The sequence below is a fragment of the Nyctereutes procyonoides genome, unplaced genomic scaffold (genome assembly GCF_905146905.1).
Source record: "Nyctereutes procyonoides isolate TBG_1078 unplaced genomic scaffold, NYPRO_anot_genome, whole genome shotgun sequence".
Taxonomy (NCBI): domain Eukaryota; kingdom Metazoa; phylum Chordata; class Mammalia; order Carnivora; family Canidae; genus Nyctereutes; species Nyctereutes procyonoides.
In genome coordinates, this window is record NW_026575052.1 from 6,688,743 (window position 1) to 6,709,591 (window position 20,849).

The 20,849-nt window shown below is 43.2% G+C and overlaps 1 protein-coding gene across 3 annotated transcripts in view; it reads left to right on the plus strand.

The window, feature by feature from the left end:
- The first annotated feature begins 490 nt into the window (after nucleotides 1-490).
- OTUD3 (OTU deubiquitinase 3) overlaps nucleotides 491-20,849 on the plus strand; it is a 31,738-nt gene continuing 11,379 nt past the window's right edge. For 2 of the 3 annotated variants that reach the window (XM_055331700.1, XM_055331701.1), the window contains exons 1-4: nucleotides 491-808; nucleotides 9,381-9,529; nucleotides 13,791-13,903; nucleotides 18,348-18,470. In XM_055331700.1, the coding sequence (XP_055187675.1) occupies nucleotides 591-808; nucleotides 9,381-9,529; nucleotides 13,791-13,903; nucleotides 18,348-18,470 (603 nt within the window). In that variant the 5' untranslated portion in view covers nucleotides 491-590. The remainder of the gene's footprint in view (nucleotides 809-9,380; nucleotides 9,530-13,790; nucleotides 13,904-18,347; nucleotides 18,471-20,849) is intronic. The other variant, XM_055331702.1, reaches the window with a different exon arrangement.

Genomic DNA, 20,849 nt, shown 5'->3' on the forward strand with positions numbered 1-20,849 from the left:
ATGAGGATGGTAGAGGGGTCAAGAGAGGGGCTGATTGAACCAACAAAGCGGATGGGCTTTGGAGCCTGCGCAAAGCTCTTCTTGCAATTCCTTAACCTCTCCGATCCTGTTTTCCCCTAATACGGGGATAATTAAACAAGATTGGGCCATGTGAGCGCGCCCACCCCAGCTGTAGGCTCCTAAAGCGAGTTCGAAGTTTTTAGCCCCCTCTCTTCCCTCGTTTTTGTCGCTGCTCCTGCGTCTCATGTCACTTCTCCATCCTCCTCCGTTTCTCGGCTTTGACCTTCCCGGGCTTCCCGGTCCCCGCAGCCACCCGCTCCCCGCGCAGAGCACCACCCGCCGCTGGGGGCGGAGCGGAGCCAACGGAGGCGGGGGCCCCTCTAGCCCTCCGAGGCGGGCTCTCTATGGTGCCTGCCGCCGGAGCCGCGCGGAGGGGGGGGGCCCGCGGGGTCCTGTCACGTGACCCGGGTGCGCGGCGCCCGCGCAGGCGCGGTGGGCGCGTCGCCGTCGCCGGGCTCGGTCGCCCGCGCTGCTTGGCTCCGTCGGCCCCCGAGTCCGGCGCGCGGCGGGCGGCGCGTCTCGCCGCGGCCATGTCCCGAAAGCAGGCGGCGAAGGGCCGGCCGGGCAGCGGCAGCCGGAAGGCCGAGGCCGAGCGCAAGCGCGACGAGCGGGCGGCACGCCGGGCCCTGGCCAAGGAGCGGCGGAACCGGCCGGAGTCCGGCGGCGGCGGCTGCGAGGAGGAGTGCGTCAGCTTCGCCAACCAGCTGCAGGCCCTGGGGCTGAAGCTGCGGGAGGTGCCGGGGGACGGGTGAGGCGGGCCCGGGCGCGCTGTCCCCTCGCTCCCCCGGCCGGCGCGGGGGGGGGGCGGGGCGCGGGGGCCGCCCCCATCCCCTCGGGGCGCTCGGGACGCTCGCGGCCCCGCGTGACACGCAGCCCCGGAGCCGGGGTCCCCTTACGTCGTGCCCGGGAGGGCGTCCCCGAGAGGTGACGTCTGAGCGGAGACGGACCCGGAGGGGGGCGGGGCCGCGAGTGGGGCAGCCCCGGGGCCGCGGACGCCGACGCCGACGCCGGGAGGTGGCGGCCCGGGCCCCTCGGAGAGCGAGCTGCCGCCTCGGGCTCCCGCTGGGGGCTGCCGCCCCGCTTCTCCCTCGTGGGAACTCGGTCTTCGCCGGGCTGAAGGGAGCTCCTGCAGCGCTCGCCTGCTCGGGCCTCAGTTTCCCCGGCGAGGCTTCCCCGAGCTTGTGCCGGGGCTGAGACTGCAAGCTAGGCCCAGTTTGTTTGCATTCATTCATTCATTCATTCATTCATTCATTCATTCAGGAATCCAGGGCCAGTTTTACTAATTTATTTACTCATTCATTCTGGAATCTAGGGCCAGTTTTATTTATTTATTTATTCATTCAGTAATCTAGGGCCAGGTTTTTTTTTTTCATAATTTTATTTTTTTATAATAAATTTATTTTTTATTGGTGTTCAATTTGCCAACTTACAGAATAACACCCAGTGCTCATCCCATCAAGTGCCCCCCTCAGTGCCTATCACCCATTCACCCCCCCACCCCCGCCCTCCTCCCCTTCCACCACCCCTAGTTCGTTTCCCAGAGTTAGGAGTCTTTATGTTCTGTCTCCCTTTCTGATATTTCCCACACATTTCTTCTCCCTTTCTAGGGCCAGTTTTCTTTCTTTCTTCTTTCTTTCTTTCTTTCTTTCTTTCTTTCTTTCTTTCTTTCTTTCTTCTTCATTCTGAATCTAGGCCGTTTTATTTATTTTTTCATTCATTCATTCATTCTGGAATCTAGGGCCAGTTTTATTTATTTTTTCATTCATTCATTCTGGAATCTAGGGCCAGTTTTATTCATTCATTCTGGAATCTAGGGCCAGTTTTCATTCATTCATTTCATTTATTTGTGGGGGAGTGAGGGGAAACGCAAGCTAAATAAGTGGGGTAGGAGGGAGAAAAGAATGGGGAAAGGGAAGAGGCTATGGATCCAGGAGCATGGATGACAGAAGGAAAAAGAGGAGAGGGGCTCATTGCAGGGGTTAGGGTAGGTCGGGGGGGGGGTTCTTGTTGCCTGAGCCTGTTGCTCCGGAAGAGAGAGTGTTAGTTAACAGCCTGGCTGCCGTCATTCTTCCCTCCATTTGAGGGCTCAGAAAGGGCAGAGGGAGGAATAAGATGAAGTCAAAGGCCAGATAGAATTAATTGCTTTACTTACTAAGTGTGGAAGAAAGGGGAAGCACATGTTTTTTGGATTTCACATTCCGTTGTAGCTTATGGATTGAGACTTGAACTAAGGCCCTAATTTATCTTTCCCACCTTTCCTGCAGATCTTTAGTGCTTAGACACGTGGCCTTACTTAGAGCTCGGTTGCAATTCACTCACCACCACCTAGCATAGCAGCTAGTACATAGAGGACATTCAGTGCATTTTTGTTGTATGAATAAGTGGTAAAAAAAAAAAATATCGTGGAGGCCAACTAGACCCTCAGCAAGGCTGCTGAAAGGGAGGTGTTCTTAGTGGAGTCACTACAAGTAGAGACTCACTTTGCCATGTCTTAGTTTTAGCCTGGTACCTTGATTCTGTCAAATATAGTTTATTCACTCTTCTGGGCCTTACTTATCCTAGTCAGACTTAATAAGCCCAAGACACTGCTGTATAAACCAGAATACTTTACAGCTGAATGCTGTACACTTGGGTTGAAGCGGGGCTGTTCCTAGCAAATGGTTGGATTGCTTGTGTCCGTTACACTGGACATGATATTCTCAATGTCAGGGTGTCCAGGAAACCGGAGTACTCAACAGAAGGTTGCTTCTGAGCAGGAATTGCAGCGCAGGGGACTGTAAAATCTTGCAGGAGCTTTCATTTTGGGTGTACTGCCTCTACTCTGCCCCACCCCCAAAAGAATATACTTCTTTAGTTAATTCAGCAGACATTGGTTGAACAAGAGCTGGGAATCCATTGATGACTAAGGTACTTAAGGAGTTCACAGCCTAGGAAGAGACAAATGTATAAGGAGGCTCAGACGTTTTGGCCTGGGGACCCCTTTATACTTTTAAAAATTACTGATAACTCCAAAGAGTTTTTTTTTTTTTTTAAGATTTTATTTATTTATTCATGAGAAACACACAGAGAGAGAGGCAGAGACACAGGCAGAGGAAGAAGCAGGCTCCATGCAGGGAGCCCGATGTGGGACTCGATCCCGGGACTCCAGGATCACACCTCGAGCCGAAGGTGACGCTAAACCACTGGGCCACCGGGGCTGCCCAGAGCTTTTGTTTATGTGGGTTATGGCTACCAATAGTTACTGTATTTGGAATTAAAACAGAAAAAAACGCGAGAATACAGGAGCACACATTCCATTAACTGTCAGAGTGATAGCCCTTATGTATCAGGTGGGCTTTGAAAGTTTCCACTGTACACTCGTGAGAGAGTAAAAGTGCAAAACATAGGCAACATCTTCGTTTTGAGCTCAAGAATACTCTGAATGGGTCTCAGAGCTACCTCTCTCTCCCCAAAACTGGGCCACACTTTGAAAATGGATGATGTAAATAATTATAGTTTGGTATATATAACAATTAGTGACTGATTATAGTCAATACTATTGAGAAGGAAGTAGCCAGTACGCCCTGACGCGATCAAGGAGGCCTTGTTCATTCAGCCAGCGTTCAGTGAAACTTACACTGTGCCAGATGCCTTTCAGAGGAAGTCATACACAGACTAGGTCATAAAGGACCGGTAGGAATATGCCAAGAGAACGTTCCAGGCCGAGGAGTAATATATGTAGAGGTACAGGAGTGCATTTTTGAGAGAGCCACGAGTTGTTTAGGACGACAGGAGTTATCGGTACAAGGGTAGACCAGTGGCAGTGACCGTGCAGGCCAGAGGCCAGAATGTTCATCTCTCTCCCTTCTGAGGTTCTTATTCTTGAGACAATGTTAGATAAAATGATGATAATTCCTTCTCTATGGGTTCCATGAAGCTCACCTCTTTCTGTTCACACATTCTTCCCATGGGTACCATGAGATGGGCTGTGGCCCAGCCCTCTAGTACTGTGGCGCTTTTGGATATGATGATGACAGGCTTTGTTACTGTGCAGTGGATGGTGTTTCCTGTGTATGTGATTGTTTACTTAGTAAGTATCAACAGATTCTTTATTAATGTTTATTGTGTACTCTTGGTGAAATATGATAAGTTTGGGGGATCCCTGGGTGGCGCAGCGGTTTGGCGCCTGCCTTTGGCCCAGGGCGTGATCCTGGAGACCCGGGATCGAATCCCACATCGGGCTCCCAGTGCATGGAGCCTGCTTCTCCCTCTGCCTGTGTCTCTGCCTCTCTCTCTCTCTCTGTGACTATCATAAATAAATAAAAAAAAATATGATAAAGTTTGGTAATGCAGAAAAGTTGACAGCCTCCACTCTTCTTGTCTTTCCATTCTGGTCTGATTATAATACTGAGTAGCCTGACATAGCATCTCGCTATGGGGCATATTGATTGTAGGCGGTATGGTACTCGTAGCATCCTGGAACCTCTGGGCGCTTGGGGATAAATTAGCTGGTATCCTCTAATGTAGCGTTTACATAAGTTGAGTCAATTTAGCATAGATTAATCACAGAGCTACTTACGGGCTTTTGTCATGTGTCATGGGCCACCTTCGTGTTTGTCATGTTGACTGGAGGGTGGACCCATAAATAAATTAGATTCAGGTTCAAAACAAGAAAGAAACATTCTTTTTTTTTTTTTTTTAAAGAAAGAAACATTTTTTTTTATTTTTTATTTTTAGAAAGAAACACTCTAACCTTGGTGTAGTCCTTTTTTTTTTTTTACCTTGGTGTAGTCCTTAAAAACATGATTGGCTGTAGCGTGAAAAGAATCTCTAATTGGATCGCGCAGTACAATATCAGCATCTCTCTGAACTGTATCCAGTTGCATCTTACTAAATGTCGCCCTAAGTTACATTGCTAATTACATTACTAAAAACATTAAAGAATCACTAATTTTAACCATTTATCTCTATGCTAAACAAGTTATTTATATTTTGACTTTAGAATCATAGAATTTTAGTGCTGGAAGGGTATTCACATATCATCTTGTGTAATTATCCATTAGTACCTGCATCCTGTGTACAGCAGCCTTGTGTCTAGCTCAGTGGTTTTCAACCTTGCTGGCACAGTAGAATCATTTAGGGAACTTTGGGAAAAATAGTATCTGGCCTTTCCTAGATCAGCTATACTAGAATCTCAGGCAGTGGGACTTGGTTATTGATAATCTTTAAAACGTCCATTGGTGATTCTAATGTGCAGCCATACTGGCAAGCCACCGAGTTAGAGTCTAGATTCTAGGCTAGTGTTTCTCAAACTAGAATGGAACAGAATAGTTTGGAGGAACTAGGTTGCTTGGCTTTAACCCCAGAATGTCTGACTCAGTAGGCCTGGGGTGAGGCCTGAGAATTTTCATTTCAAAGTTTTCAAGTAGTCAGGGATCATACTTTGAGAATCAGTGCTCTAGACCATTGCTGGTCTAATAGAAATAAAACAGGAGGCAGTATGTAATTTAATGTAATTAAATTTTTTTTCCCATTAGCCACATTGAAAAAGAGGGGTGCCTGGGTAGCTCAGTTGGGTAGATGTCTACCTTTAGTTCAGGTTGTGATCCCAGGGTCCTGGGATCGAGCCCAGCATTGAGGTGCCTGCTCAGCAGGGAGCCTGCTACTCCCTCTCCTCCCTGCTTGTGCTCTCTCTTGCTTTCTCTCTCTCTCAAATATGTAGAATCTTTAAAAAAAAAAAAAAAGAAGTAACAGGTGAAACTAATTTTAATATATATGTAAGCCATTATATGTTAAAATACTATCATTTGACATACAATCAATATAAACATTTTTAATGAGATATTTTACATTTTTAAAAATACTATTCAAAATCCAGTATCTTATTCTTAAAACACACCTCAGTTTTTTTTTTTTTCTTCACACCTCAGTTTTGATTAAACACGTTTCACATGCTCAGTAGTCACATGTGGCTATTGGCTACCGTTGTGTACAACACATATGTAGACAATTGCTGGGGATTGCCAATAGATAGAAGTTTACAAGATCCTTAGTTTATAATCTCATTCCATAGAACTAAAATTTCCTTTCATTTGCTCGAATCTGTGTCTCTGGAGCTCCCATGTTTTAGTTTTACAGCATCCCTTTCACCGTGACATATAGTTGGACGTAGCTCTCATGTCCCACTGAGCCTGCTTTAGGTTAAACACTAGTTGCTCATGCTCTTCATATTATGTAGTTTAAAGCCACTTCTCATCTGAATACATCTCTCTTAAAATGTGGTAACCAGTATCACATCTAGTGCTCTAGCTGTAGTCTGACCTCAAAGAGGACAAAACCTGTCCCTCCCTCCACCCTGCCCTTTCTGCACATTTACTACTATTATTGCAGCCTTGGTGGCCATTAGTCCTTTCGGTGGCTGTTACGATATTGTCTCCTACTGAACTATTATTGAGCACCCAGAACTCTTCCATGCTATTTATGTAGTTGCTTATTTTTGTGAACTCAAATGCAAGACCTTACATATAACTTGGTAGTGCAGTGGTTCCCAAGTGGAGATGATTTTGTCGCCCCCAGGGGACATTTGGCCATGTCTGGAGACAGTATTGGTTGTCCCAACTGACAGGGAAGGAGGTGGTGGGGGTGCCATTGGCATCTAGTGGGTAGAGGCCAAGGATGCTCCTGAACATCCTGCAGTGTACAGGGCAGCCCCCACAACAAAGAATCATCCCCAAATGTCAGTGGTATGGGTGTCAAGAAGCCCTGCTGTAGTTGAATGGGTGAAAGTGTGGGCTCAGGAAACAGTTGGGTTCTCCTTGAGGGCCTTTGGGCACTGGTCATATGTTCTTGTGGGTGTTATGAGTGCTTCTGCTGGGCTCCCTAAGGGTGCCCATTGCACTAAGGATGTAGTGTGTGTTCACTTTTCCCGTGTAACTGTCAGAAAAGAAAGCAATTTGTCTATCTTGATTTTTCATTTTGACTAATTTTTAGTAAGCTCAGGAAAGTTTGGTAAATAAAGAAAAATATATTAAAATACACTTAACAGTTACTCCTAATTCCACTGTCTAGGGATAACTACAGCTAACCTTTTGGTGCCTGAGTCTGAATCCTGGGCCCACCATCTGTGGTTTTGTGACCGTGGGTTAAGTTAACCAAGGGGGATAGTAATAGTACCTGTCCCATAGAGTTGTGAGGACTGAACATATTTAATATGTATAAAATGTTTAGAACAGTACCTGGCACATTGTAAGAGCTGTGTAAGGGATGGTTGTAGTGTTTTGCTTTGCATACATTTGTGTGTATTTCTGTGTCTATGTATGTGATGTGCAGACGTACACGGTCAAGCTCATGCAACATACTTAATTTTATTCCTGTTTTGGCTTATATGGAGGACATTTGCCCATGTTACTGAACGTTCTAAGAAAGCATGTTACTTTCTGTAGAATACTATGAATTTAATGTAAGGATAACTAAATACATAATTTTGTGCTAAATCACACCTTTAAAAAAAAGATTTTAGGGATCCCTGGGTGGTGCAGCGGTTTAGCGCCTGCCTTTGGCCCAGGGCGTGATCCTGGAGACCCGGGATCGAATCCCACATCGGGCTCCCGGTGCATGGAGCCTGCTTCTCCCTCTGCCTGTGTCTCTGCCCCCCCCCCCCCCCGTGACTATTATAAATAAATAAATTAAAAAAAATAAAATAAAAAAGATTTATTTATTTATTTATTTATTTATTTATTTATTTATTTATTTATTTATTTATTAGAGGGAAAGCAAGAGCACTGGTGCCCACAAGCGGGGAGAGTGGGGGAGAGGGACAAGCAGACTCTGCTGAGCACAGGGCCCAACGTGGGCTTGATCCCATAACCCTGAGATCATGACCTCAGCCACCGTCGATGCTCAACCAGCTGAGCCACCCAGGTGCCTCTAATACATACCTCTTAAAATAAATAAATAAATAAAAAATCACATCTCTTAAACTAGATTCAAGAATAGACTGATTAGTTGTGGCAAGTACTAAGGGTTTAGAGAAGTTTGAGAAAAAAGCTTAAAATGAGAACATCTTATCCATTAGTTTGCTTTTTTCCCTGTGGAGAAAAGGCAGCTATTGTTATATTTTAGCAAAAGACACCTCAGTGTTGTATATAGAAATGCTATATTCCAGTCAGTTCTAGAATTTTACCCCAAATTGATGCATAGTTTCTAGTTTATAGAATCTGCATTCTTTAAATTCTCTCTCCCTCTTTGCAAAAGCAAACAAAACAAAAAAAACCCAAAAGGTATACATCCTTATAGGTTTGAAGAGATTCCTGTTTCTCCATAATTTTCTGTTGAAAACTCACTTTTCTGAGTTGGAAAAAAAAAAAACTTTTTTCTCCTACACGGTTAAGTCTGAAGTTCTGAAAGTGGTGAATTTATGTTTTGCAATGAGTTTACTCTTCATTTGGAAAAGTGAACAGTTTGGTATGAAATTGGGCAGCTGTTAGGCTTCAGAATGGCTTTTTTCCTTAGTTTTAAGGATACTAGATTGTGTTTGTCTTGTTCAGTTTCTGTGTATCTGGGCTCTGTGATACAGTTTGGAATTTTAGAAGCCTTTGAGGAGTTTCCAAGGAAAGATTGCTCTTGAAGTTTATTACCAGCATTTTAATTTGAGAAACAAAAAATGGTATTTAAAATTCTCATTTGGCAGGAAAAACAATGGCGTTGTGGCTCCCTGGGTGGGAGGAGAGGAGCCAAGGAGGGAGAGTGTCATTGCATAGTACAACTCTATGTTGTGTATGGACTTTCCTTCTCATAGTCTTCTCCAGTATGTGTGGAGGACTCAAACAGGATGTAGGTTCACTTGCTTCTATTAGGAGCTTAGCAAGTTGCTGTCTTTCGGGTACTCTGTCAGATGAATGATGAGTTAGCTGGGCAGCCCTAGTGGAGCTTGTTTCAGAGAAGCAGCAGTTGATAGGATTTATTACTTTGGAAGGGGCTCTGGGAATCACAGCCCTCACGTGTGGAACGGCCTGTAATGTCTGGACCCTTCAGGCAGTTAGTGTATTACCACCTCCGTGTATTGAAGCAGCTGAGGCCTGGGAATTTAATGTCTTTCTTCAGCCAGCCAGCTGGTAAGTGGGGAATAAGGTCCTAGTTTGTTGCCTCTCAGGAAGGTGATGTGGTTAAATGTTTTCCCTAGTGCTCTCCCCACAGTGTTTGGGAAGAATCCTGGACTGTCAGAGTTGAGGCTTTATCTCCACATGAAGGATTTCCATGGGTGGCCTTACACGAAGCATCATTGCTTCAGATGAACTAAGTTCATTTCTAAAAGGTCTTGACCAACATTTTTGTTTTGATAGCAATTGCCTATTCAGAGCACTTGGTGATCAATTGGAGGGACACTCACGAAATCATCTCAAGCACCGACAAGAGACAGTGGATTACATGATAAAGCAGCGGGAAGATTTTGAACCCTTTGTAGAAGATGACATTCCTTTTGAGAAACATGGTAGGTTCACCGTGGGACACTGGATCCTCCAGGAGTAATGCATTGGGTAATTAAATCCATCAGCATTCCCCACCCTCCCAGCCAGGGGTTTGATTGCATAAATTATGGCATTCATTTATTCAACAACTATTTATTTGTCTGCTCTGTAATAGGCAGCATGCTAGGCAATTGGGAATCAATAGTTTTAGGTGTCTGTACCCTTAATAAAAATGATGATGTTAATTAACCTGAAAAGCTGTTTATGGGCTTCTTTATTCAGTGAGGGGTAAAAGCAGCCTATAAAATGTTACATAGACTGATCTTCATTTTGAAAGGTGTACGTACACAGAAACACACAAGGGGAAAGTGGATAGGTACTAACATTTTATGGTTGTTAATTCTTGGCTCCGCTTATTTTTCAGAAACCACTCACTTTGGTTTGAAATTGGGGATAATAATAGCACCTAACTTGGAGATAATAATAACACCTAATTTATAGGGTTTTTGGTACAGACTAAATTAGATAATACAATTAAATTCCTAATAAATATCAGCCATCTGGGGATGGCGGGATATGATGGTTTTAAATGATCTTCTGCATATCTTTCTGATTTTTAAAATGACCACTTATTGCTTTTATAATCAGAAAAAGCAATAGTCATTTTAATTTCTCACCAGAAACCCAAACACAACCACTTTTCTTTGAGGCAAGTCAATTAGTGATTTAAATTAGCTCAAATCTATTTAAAATATCTTTATTTATTTATTTTAGGGAGAGAGAAAAAAAGAGCACAAAGATGGATGAGCAGAGAGAGAGGAACAAGCAGATTCCCTGCTGAATGCAGAGCCTGGCGCGGGGCTTATTCCCAGGACCCCAAGATCATGACCCTGAGTTGAAATCAAGAGTTGGACACTTAACTGACTGAGCCATCTAGGTGCCCTAGTACATTTGAGCTTTTAAACTTTAAGGATCGGGCGTCTGGGTGGCTCAGTTGGTTTAACATCTGCCTTTGGCACAGGTAATAATCTTAGGGTCCTGGGATCGAGCCCTGCATCGGGCTCTCTACTCAGCAGGGTATCTTCTCCTTCTGTCTCTCCTCCTGCTCATGCGCGTGCACTCTCTCTCTCTCTCAAATAATTAAATAAAACCTTAAAAAAAAAAAAACCTTTAAGGATCTAGTAAATGAGGTGTTGATATATTGGTGCTCTATAGCTAACATTTTCATCATAGGGCTCACATAATACCCTTATTAAAAAGCGGCAGAATTGTTGTGTGTTTTAGAGAACTAACTCTGGAAATCCTGTCAAGATTGGGCAGAGAGGGCAGCCTGGGTGGTTCAGTGGTTTAGCGCCGCCTTCAGCCCAGGGCATGATCCCGGAGACCTGGGATCGAGTCCCACGTCGGGCTCCCTGCGTGGAGCCTGCTTCTCTCTCTGCCTGTGTCTCTGCCTCTCTCTCTCTCTCTCTCTGTCTCTCATGAATAAATAAATAAAATCTTTTTTTTTTTTTTTAAAAAAAAAAGCATGGGCAGAGAGAGACTGAGAAGGAGGATGAGTTAGAAGGCTCTCCACATTGGCCAGATGAAAGAATAAGAGGGTCTCCATCAGCTCCCTGGGGTGACGAGTAGGGTGCAAACCAAGACACAGTTGACAGTGTAATTGATAGGCCTCATTGGAGATGGGGAGGAGGGGAGGGGGAAGAGGAGACAAAGGTGAATCTGAAAGTTCTGGAGAATGGCTAGGTAGCTGTATCCTTGTATCCTCTATCAAGATGGAGGGCCACAGGAGGAAGACCTTTGGGAAGGAAACTGTCTATGACCCCAAAGCCTTCCTCATTCCTCAGTAGGAAAGGACTTATTCATTAGGTGCCAGAGGCAAAGGGACACAGCAGCACCCTACCCACCCAGTCACTGAGTTCAGTTCTCAGTGATTCCTCTGGCTCACTTTTTGAGCAGGTACCAGGTTACCAGATGGTCAGCTGTTTACAAGTGTGGGTCTATAGGCCAAGTTTTGCAGTTTAGTGCTATATAAAATGAATTGTGTCATTGGTTCAATTAAAATACCATTATGGATGTTGAGAGATTTCAGTTTGTGACTGGAAATTCCACTGTGAATCTCTGCGGTGGAGGTCGCATGGCAGATTTGGGGGTGTGGCAGGACAAGGGACCCAAGCTGGCAGTTGCTAGTGTGAGAGTCACTATAGATGTATGGCGGGAAGGTGTTTTTTTGAAATGCCACTGTGTTTGCCTGATGGTTGGTTGGTTCTCTGTAAGAATTTGAGCATCAAAAGCCTGAGAGGTGGCTCTGACTGCCATCACAGAATGAGAATGAAAGGAAACCGTGAAGTCTGCATGTTCCATTTGCAGGTCAGTGGAAGCCTAGACTTACTATTATTACTCTTGTAGTTAATGTATGTTTAATGCCTGACACATGATAGGCACTCAGAAGATATTTGTAAAGTGAACAAATGAATGGCTCACTTAGCTGTTTAGGGCCTGGTTGCCCTGGCATATGGCTGTATTGTTTAGAATTATTCCTTTCCTTTAGACCCTGGCCCCTTCAGCTCTTTGAAGTCCCTGCTCCTGCCCCATTGTTCATTAAGTCTTGTCACTTCTACCTCAATGTTTTTTCTTTCATTGCTCCCTCGTAACATCCAGCTTCGGTGGCCATTTGCCTAGATTTCCTCGATACGTTTTGGACTGATTCCATTGCCTCTTGACCCCCTAGTTTGTTTTCCAAGTTGCAGCCAGAGTGGTGATCTAAATGTACATCTAAGACATCCCTCCCCTATGTAAAATCTGTTGGCAGCTCCCTACTGACCTGAAGATAAAGTCCAAACTCTTCAGCTCTTCTTATTTCCCCACCCTTGTCTCTTGCTGCTTCCCGCTCTGTTCTGTTCCCCCCTTTCCCTGCCCACCCCCCGCAGCTCTCAGCAGTCCCAAGTTCCCATGTACTGTACAGCATGCAAGCTCATTCTCTGCTTTGAATGCCATCTCTTACTCTTCTGTCTGTCTCCTACTTGCCCTTTGGGTGTCAGTGCAGTTGTCTCAGCTGAGAAGCTCGTCTGATTCACCGTACCTCCCTCTCCTACTACCAGACTGGGTTGTGGTCCTGATCTGAAGTTAGCCAAGTGACAGGGTCTGAGAGCAGTCTTCCACAAAACTTCCGTCTCTTCTGATACCAACTGCAAATTTGGGGTTTCCCAAAACCACTCTCAGGTTCAATAATTTGTTAGTAGGACTTGGAACTCACTGATGGCTATTAGACTCACAGTTATAGTTTGTTACAAGGAAAGGACGCAGATCAAAATTAACAAGGGGTAGGTCTGGGCAGGTTACACAGTCACAGAATATTGTCATACACAAACTTCTTGTTTGGATTATTGGGGTTTCATTATGGATTAGTTGTTAATGTTAATTGCCTAAGTGGTTACACTCAGTATCTAGCTCCTAATCCCCCAGGTTTTCCTAACATCACATGGCCAGAGAGGCCCCCTCTGAGTCACCTCCTTTGCATAAACTGTCAAATGTGGCCAAGGGGCCCATCATCCTTTCACTTGGGAAATTTCAAGGGTTTAGGAGTTCTTACTCAGGAGCCAGGGACAAAGGCTTGACCTCTCTGGGCAAGGTTAAGGTCTTTACTGTATATCCCTTTCCTGCAGCACTTATGCATCACTGGTGCCTATTTTCTTGCTGTTTGTCCCCTGTTGGTTGTAGACTCCTTGAACTCAAACTGACTGGCTGCGTAATGGAGTGGCCAAGAGCCAGGTCTTGGAGTCAGGCTGCCTGGGATGCAATCTCAGCTCTGCTGTGTACTGGCTCTGTGACCTCGGGTATTATTATAAACTACTCTGTTCCTTGCTTTCCTTATCTATTAGGTGGTGCATGATGATACCTCTTTCAGAGTTCTGAGGATTAAAAGTAATCATCTAGAAGTGAATAGGGCCATGCTTAATACATGATAACACTCATCAAGCAAACTGAAAGTTACTCTGGTTATTGTCCCGTTTCCATGTCTCTTACAGAATTAAGAACATAGGAAGCAGTCAGTAACTATTTAATGAAGGAAGAAATGACTCCTTTCTTTATGAATGATTGGTACTCTGAGTAGCAGTTGATGTACTGTTCAACCAGCTGAATTCCTAGTTCTGACTAAGCTAATGGACTTCTCAGATGTATCCTTCCATTTCTTACCATTTAGAACTAAGCAGATACCAAAGCATGTTTACATTTGGGTTTTTCCATTATAAAGAGTTCATTTCTCTCTCTCCTATTTCTGTGCAGTGGCCAGTTTGGCAAAGCCTGGCACCTTTGCTGGCAATGATGCAATCGTAGCCTTTGCAAGAAATCATCAGTTGAATGTGGTGATTCATCAACTTAATGCCCCTTTGTGGCAGGTAGGTCACCTACTGAGGGACTTATCTTAAGCTCTTATTTACAAATAAGCATTGGGAGTGTCCTAAGATGGTGATATTGAACTGTATAGGGTCACTTGGACTGCAGGCCTAACCACAGCCAGGAAGCTGCTGGGGGCTTGGAATTAAACCCTGTGCTATGTAATATGGAGTCTGAAGTAGAAGTCAGAGACCTTAAAAGGTTAGCAGTATTATTCAGCAAGGTGATGCGGATATAGGAGGGCACTTGGGGTGACTACCAGGTATCTTACGGAAGTGTTGAATCATTAAATTGTACACTTGAAGCTAATATTACACTCTATGTTAACTAACTTGACTTTAAATAAAAACTGTAGGGACTCCTGGGTGGCTCAGTGGTTGAACATCTGCCTTTGGCTCAGGGCGTGATCCCAGAGTCCTGGGATTGAGTCCTGTATCGGGCTCCCATAGGGAGCCTGCTTTTCCCTCGGCCTGTGTCTCTGCTTCTCTCTCTCTCTCTCTCTCTCTCTCTCTCTCTCTGTGTCTTATGAATAAGTAAAATCTTAAAAAAAAATTAAAAATTAAATTAAAAATTAAAAAAAATATAAAAATTCACATACACACCCCAAGTCAGTTAACTGGGTAATTTGAGGGCAGAGAGCCTAATATGGAAATACTTTAGATAATTTTGTGAAAAAGTACAGTGGAAATCTAGAGAATTAATGACTATGAATTCTGGTTGTAGGTACGTCTATCCCATGTGTATGTTTTGTTATTTTAGGTGGAGGGAGACAAGAACCAAATGCACTTTAGTAAGCATTGCTAAAAAGCGTGTTCTGAATAACAAAATTTATTTCATAGCCTTGGATGTCAGGCTCTTTTTCTGTGCTCTGTCTAGCCATACAGAATGGCTTTAGTGGTTTCTCTATGGCAAGTTAGATTTTACAACATACGTTCAGGATGGTTCCTTAACCCCTGTCGTGAAATACAGGCCCATCCAACTGTTTTCGCCTTTCTTTACCTTTGGTATCCTAAATTAACCTTATCTCCCCCGAAAGTCCATCAAACCAGGCATTCTGGAGTGTGGAGGGCCACAGGTCAGGGGGAACGTGTTCTGCAGGCTACCAGCCCCTACTCTTCATCCTTGCATTCAGAGCACTGCTTCTCATGTTGTGGCTCAGCTCCTAAAGACTGTGCGTAGGATTTCTATCAGTCCTCCATCCCTTCCTCCCATCACTCTTCCATTTCTAAGTTTTCTTTTAAATTAGCTAAAACACGTTAATCATAGAAAAATTTGAAAATTCAGAAAAGCCCATAAAAGCAAATAAAAATCACCCAGAGTCTCATTACCCACGGATTATTACTGTTAACATTTTAGTGTCTATTCCTGGCATTCATATATACTGTTAGCTAGAAACATTCATACACAACCAGGAAGGGATGTATCACTTGTAAATCACATGTAAGTGGTTTCTTACATACTTGAAGCACATCTACACACATGTAGACACATTCATGTATATGTGTAGATACTTATGTATCTCTGTTATCATAAAGATAATGATGACTTTTCATTTTTTTAAAAAAAGATTTTATTGATTTATTCATGAGAGACATAGATACAGAGGCAGAGACATACGCAGAGGGAGGAGCAGGCACTATGCAGAGAGCCTGATGTGAGACTCGATCTCAGGATCCTGGAATCATGACCTGAGCCAAAGGCAGATGCTCAACCACTGAGCCATCCAGGTGCCCCTTTTTCCCTCATTTTTAAATATACCACCTGCATATAATATTCCTTTGTAAATTGTTTATTTCTAGCCTTTGCTCATTAAAAGTAAAGCTTATAGAGACAATTTGCATATAGTAAAATTCACCTTTATAAACTTCTATGTTTTTGTCCGTCACATAACTACCACCGCTGTCAACACACAGAATATTTCCACTACTACAAAAAGTCACCCCATGCCCCTTTGTGTCACAGTTCCCCCATCCCTAGTTTCTTGTAACCACTAATATAATGTATGATTTGTCTCTTAACAGTTTTGCCTTTTCAGAATGTTCATATAAATGGAAGTATACAGTCTTTTGCACCTATCATAATATCCTTTAACAAAATTATATTACAACAGAATAAATTAGATACTCCGTGGGTTGGTGCAAGATATAGGGAGACAGTGATTGTATGTGTATTGTTTTTTGGGACAGTGTTGTCAGATGTACTGACACTAGAGAACACTGTAATATTTTGTGAGATACTCTCTTTCTAAGGATGTTCTTAGAGCCAATTTGTCATTGTCCCAATTTTTTGTCATTAATGTTTTATTGTTTAGCAGAAGTCATCGCGATCATTTGAATATATAGCATAATGACCCTATTCTTGAAGAGAAATATTCTGTGCCAACTTAGTAACCACAGCCTCCCTTTCCCTCCACTGATAACTATTTTTTTACAGATTTTATTTAATTATTTGAGAGAAAGAGAAAGAATGTGGGGAAGAAGCAGAGGGAGAGGGACAAACAGACTGCACTGAATGCAGGGTTCGATCCCACAACCCTGAGATCACAACCTGAGCTGAAATCAAGAGTCGGATGCTTAACTGTCTGAGCCATCTAAGGGCCCCCATAACTGTTGTTTAAGGTTTTTTGGTTATCTAGGTAGTTGTGGAAGATAATTTCTTCATAGTTAATTTTTTTTTTCCCAAATACATTTCTGTAGTGTTTTTTTCATGCATTGCAAAACATTGAAACTATATGTTTTTAAAATAAATATATTTCCTGTACAATGGAACTGTGCACTGGATCTCCTCCATCTTCCCACTCCTCATTGAAGCATTTTCTAAAATTTAAGAATTGAAACTACATTGGTTGCTACTGTTTTGGGTAAGAGCTCTTGCATGAATAATGAGTAGGCTTGCACTAGCAACATGGGGATACTGAAACCTGCATCGTTTCCTGGTTACGCATGGAATATATGCTTCTGTGAATAGTGTAGACTCCTGTAGTGTAGAAAGTAAAAGTTCCCCGTAATCTCTTTCCCTGTAACATCACAGTTAACAATTTGGTGACTATTTTTCCAGGCTTTTTTTTTTTTTTTTTCCTATTCGTAATGTGTATATAGTACTATTATTTAAATAAGTGCGTGCTTTAGGGATAATGTCATTCAAAGATTCTAATCAACTAGTTTTCTAATTGATTCTAGTTTTCCTTTTCTAGTACTCTTCCTGGGAGGTAAATGGTACTCACTCTATTATGTGTCAAAACCAGACTCTCTGTACTTTGAGACCTAAGCATTCTACCTGGAGAAAATTTCTGTGGTTCTGACGGCTAGACTTGCTTGGTTCCTGCCTGTTCCATGGCTTTTGCTGTGTTTTTAGAGCAGATACTGTTTGAATTATAAGGGCAGTATCTTCCTAGGACTTTGAGTAGAAACAAGAAGGAGGTGCTGATGTTTTGGAGTTGTAACAAAGAAACAGTTACTGGGCTTTTAAAGGCAGAGATTGGGAATTGCTTCAGAGTTTCTGTGGAGGTGGTGGTTTCTTAGGGGCAAACCCAGGCTGGCCATTAGGGCTTCTGTACGGCACGACTCCAGGGGACACCATTCTTGTCGGGCTGTGCTCCGTGGGTACCATTCACATAGACTACCTTGGGAGCAGGGCCTTCAGGGTTGTGTGCTGTGGTAGTACTGTCTAATATTGTTTTGAAATTGGTATAAGTGGGAGATTTTTGAGTTTGTTCTTGTTAATGTTTCTTTGTATGTAGTTGATGGAAAATGCCATTTTTGTTTTAATGATGAGTGGGTTTACTGTGAAGCCAGTAAAACATGAGTGTCAGGTCCCCCATTTTTATAGTCGCCTTTCAAGGTCTTGGGAGGGGTTCCAGCAATTTAATATTTGTAATTTTGTATTCTTTTTCTCAAAGAGGGCTGCAAGTTGTTTGAGATTCAAGCTGAACAAATATGCCTCTGGCCCTGGGCCTTCCATCCTAGAAATGGCCTGGGTGTAGAGGGGCTGAGGGGTGCAGATGCCTCTGAAGCATAAGCTTCTTTAACTTCCTTGTCTGTCTGCCCCAGCTTTTGACTATGTGTTTTCATGTGGATGAATTTCTGTATAGTTACATGTTAAGCATATTGAAGCATACATGACATGGGTGGGAGAAAGAATTCAGAAGTTGCCTAAGCATTTTATTTTTTTTAAGAGAAAGTCTTTATTTTTTTCCCCACAAATTAAATCAGAGGCTAAAAACAGGGCCCAGAGTCCAGGTGTGTAGCACCAAATCTCTCGTAGCAGATGCTTGTCCAATACCTGTTCTTCTGGCCCAGCCCTCTGGCACATCCGGGCCTATCCTGAATTCCTGTCTTCATAGAGCCTGCTGACTGGGCTTCCCGGATAACACAGGGGGCATTTCCCTCCCTCAGTTGACACTGTCCAGATCCTCGCTGGCATCTGTCTTCCCTTCTTTGCCTGCAGATTCGTGGCACGGAGAAAAGCAGTGTGCGGGAGTTACATATTGCATATCGGTGCGGAGAGCACTATGACAGCGTTCGGAGGCTCAATGACAACTCGGAAGCCCCAGCACACCTCCAGACTGATGTGAGTGAGGCCCCTATTTTCTTCCCTTCTCAGCCCTGGAGGAACCAGGTCAAGAGCTGTATGCCCTGGAGCTAAAAACTAGTGATTTTTTTTTTTTTAAGATTTTATTTATTTATTAGAGAGCATGAGCTCATGTGTGAGTGAGGGAAAGGGCAGAGGGAGCAGGAGGGAAAGAACCTAAAACCAATACCCCGCTGAGTGTGGAGCCCTATGCAGGGCTTGATCCCACGACCCTGAGATCACAGCATGCGCCAAAAGCAAGAGTTGGACACTACCGACTGAACTGCCCAGGTGCCCCCAAACCAGTGATATTTTTAGGGAAAGTTGTCTTTAAGAATCTGTAGGCTTGATTTTGAAAATACTTTTTTAACCTCAATGATAGATAAAATTGTCATTCTTTTGCTCTTCCGAATAGCTGATGACTGACTGCATGAATAGAATTTATATAAAATTCTGAAATTACTTCTGTGTTTTAAAATTAATCCATGCTTCATATCTGAAGTTCAGAAAGCACAGAAAAAGGGGAGAAAATAAAAATTATACAGAGTCAACCACAGGGACACAGTTTTTGTTATCGTTTTGATTCTTACGTAGCTGTGTTTCCTGCTGTGTTCAGCTAACATGATTTTATGAGCCTCTTCTAACTTTATTATAAGCTTTCTTTATAATTTCAAAAATAAAATGAAATTGCTCTTCCAACCTTGTTCTCCTGCCTGAATGCAACCAGTATTATCAGCATGCCATAAAATCTCCTGGGGATACTTCCCATCTCAAGCCGATGTGTGCATGTCTGCATGTGTATTCCACTTTTGCTGTCTTTACACACTGCCTGCCCCCGGTTGTAGCATCCTGCATGCACTCTTGTGTACTGTGCCTTTCACATTGCTCCTAGCCTGGAGTTTTGCTCATGGTGGTCTGTAAGGCTACGTAGTGTTGTAATGTGTTTGACCAGTCTCCCTGATGAACTTTGAGGCCCTTTTCATGCTTTTGCTTTTAGAAACAACATGTGGTGCCCTTATATATACACATGTTCTCACACTTGTGCGAGTGGGCCTGTGGGATGGATTCCTAGAAAGTCCTTCCTGCATCAAAGGACATGTGCATCTATAATTGTGACAGGTATTGCCAAACTGCTGTCTGTGGAGGCTTTACCGGTTTGCACTCCCACTCTTGTCACACATCTCTTCCTGCATCTTTGCTGGTGCAACGTGGCGCCACATTTTCCAACCTTTGTCAGTGCTGTAGGAAAGATTGTTTCCTTAACGGTTTTAATTTGTGGTTCTCTTATTAGTGAGTGTATGCATCTTTTCCTGGGTTTACAACCTATTTGTATTTCCTTTCTTTGTGAGCTGTGTTCATTTTCTTTACCCATTCTTTTTCCTGTGTGGTTTTTTTTTAAGATTTCTTTTATTCATTCATTCATTCATTCATTCATTCATTTATGACAGAGAGATAGAGAGAGAGACACACACACAGGCAGAGGGAGAAGCAGGCTCCATGCAAGGAGCACAACGTGGGACTCGATCCCAGGTCTCCAGGACCATGCCCTGGGCTGAAGGTGGCGCTAAACTGCTAAGCCACTGGGGCTGCCCTTGTTTGGTTTTTTTTACGTGATTTTTCAGGAGCCTTTACATATTAAGCCCTGTCTGTGGTAGGATCTGCCAATATTTTTTTGCAGTCTGTCCATTTGTCTTTTTATTCCTTCTCCAACAATCTTTGCTGTGGTGTTTTAGGTTTTTATGAGGTTAAATATCAGGTTTTTAAATTTTATTTATTTTATTTTATTTTATTTATTTTTTTACATATGTCTTCTGAGTTTTGGGTCATAATTAGAAAGGTCTTTCATACTCTGAGGTTAAAAAGAATTCTATAGTTTATGTGGTTTTGTTTTTTTCAAAGAAAAAACCACTTTTGTGGTTTTGTTTTTTTCAAAGAAAATTATGTATCTTGTACCTCTTTGGAATTTATATTCCCATAAGTATGTGAGTGTATGGATTCAACTTTATATTTTTCCTTGTGGTTACTTATCTAGTTGTATCCAAACCATTTGATTATTACATATCTTCTCCACTGATTTAAAATACCACTTTTTTTTTGCATATAAAATTCCCATATGTAGTTGGGTCTATTTCTAGATGTTGGTTCTATTTCACTGGTTTCTCTGTTCATGTGTTAATTTGTTTGTTGTTTTGATTAAGAGCATATTTTAAAATCTGATAGAGATTTACACCTGGTGGCTCAGTTAGTTAAGCATCTGCCTTCAGCTCAGGTGGTGATCTCTGGATCCTGGGATCGAGTCCCACGTCAGGCTCCTCGCGTCGGGCTCCCTGTTTGGCCGGGAGTTTGCTTCTCCCTCTGTGTGTGTGTGTGTGTGTGTGT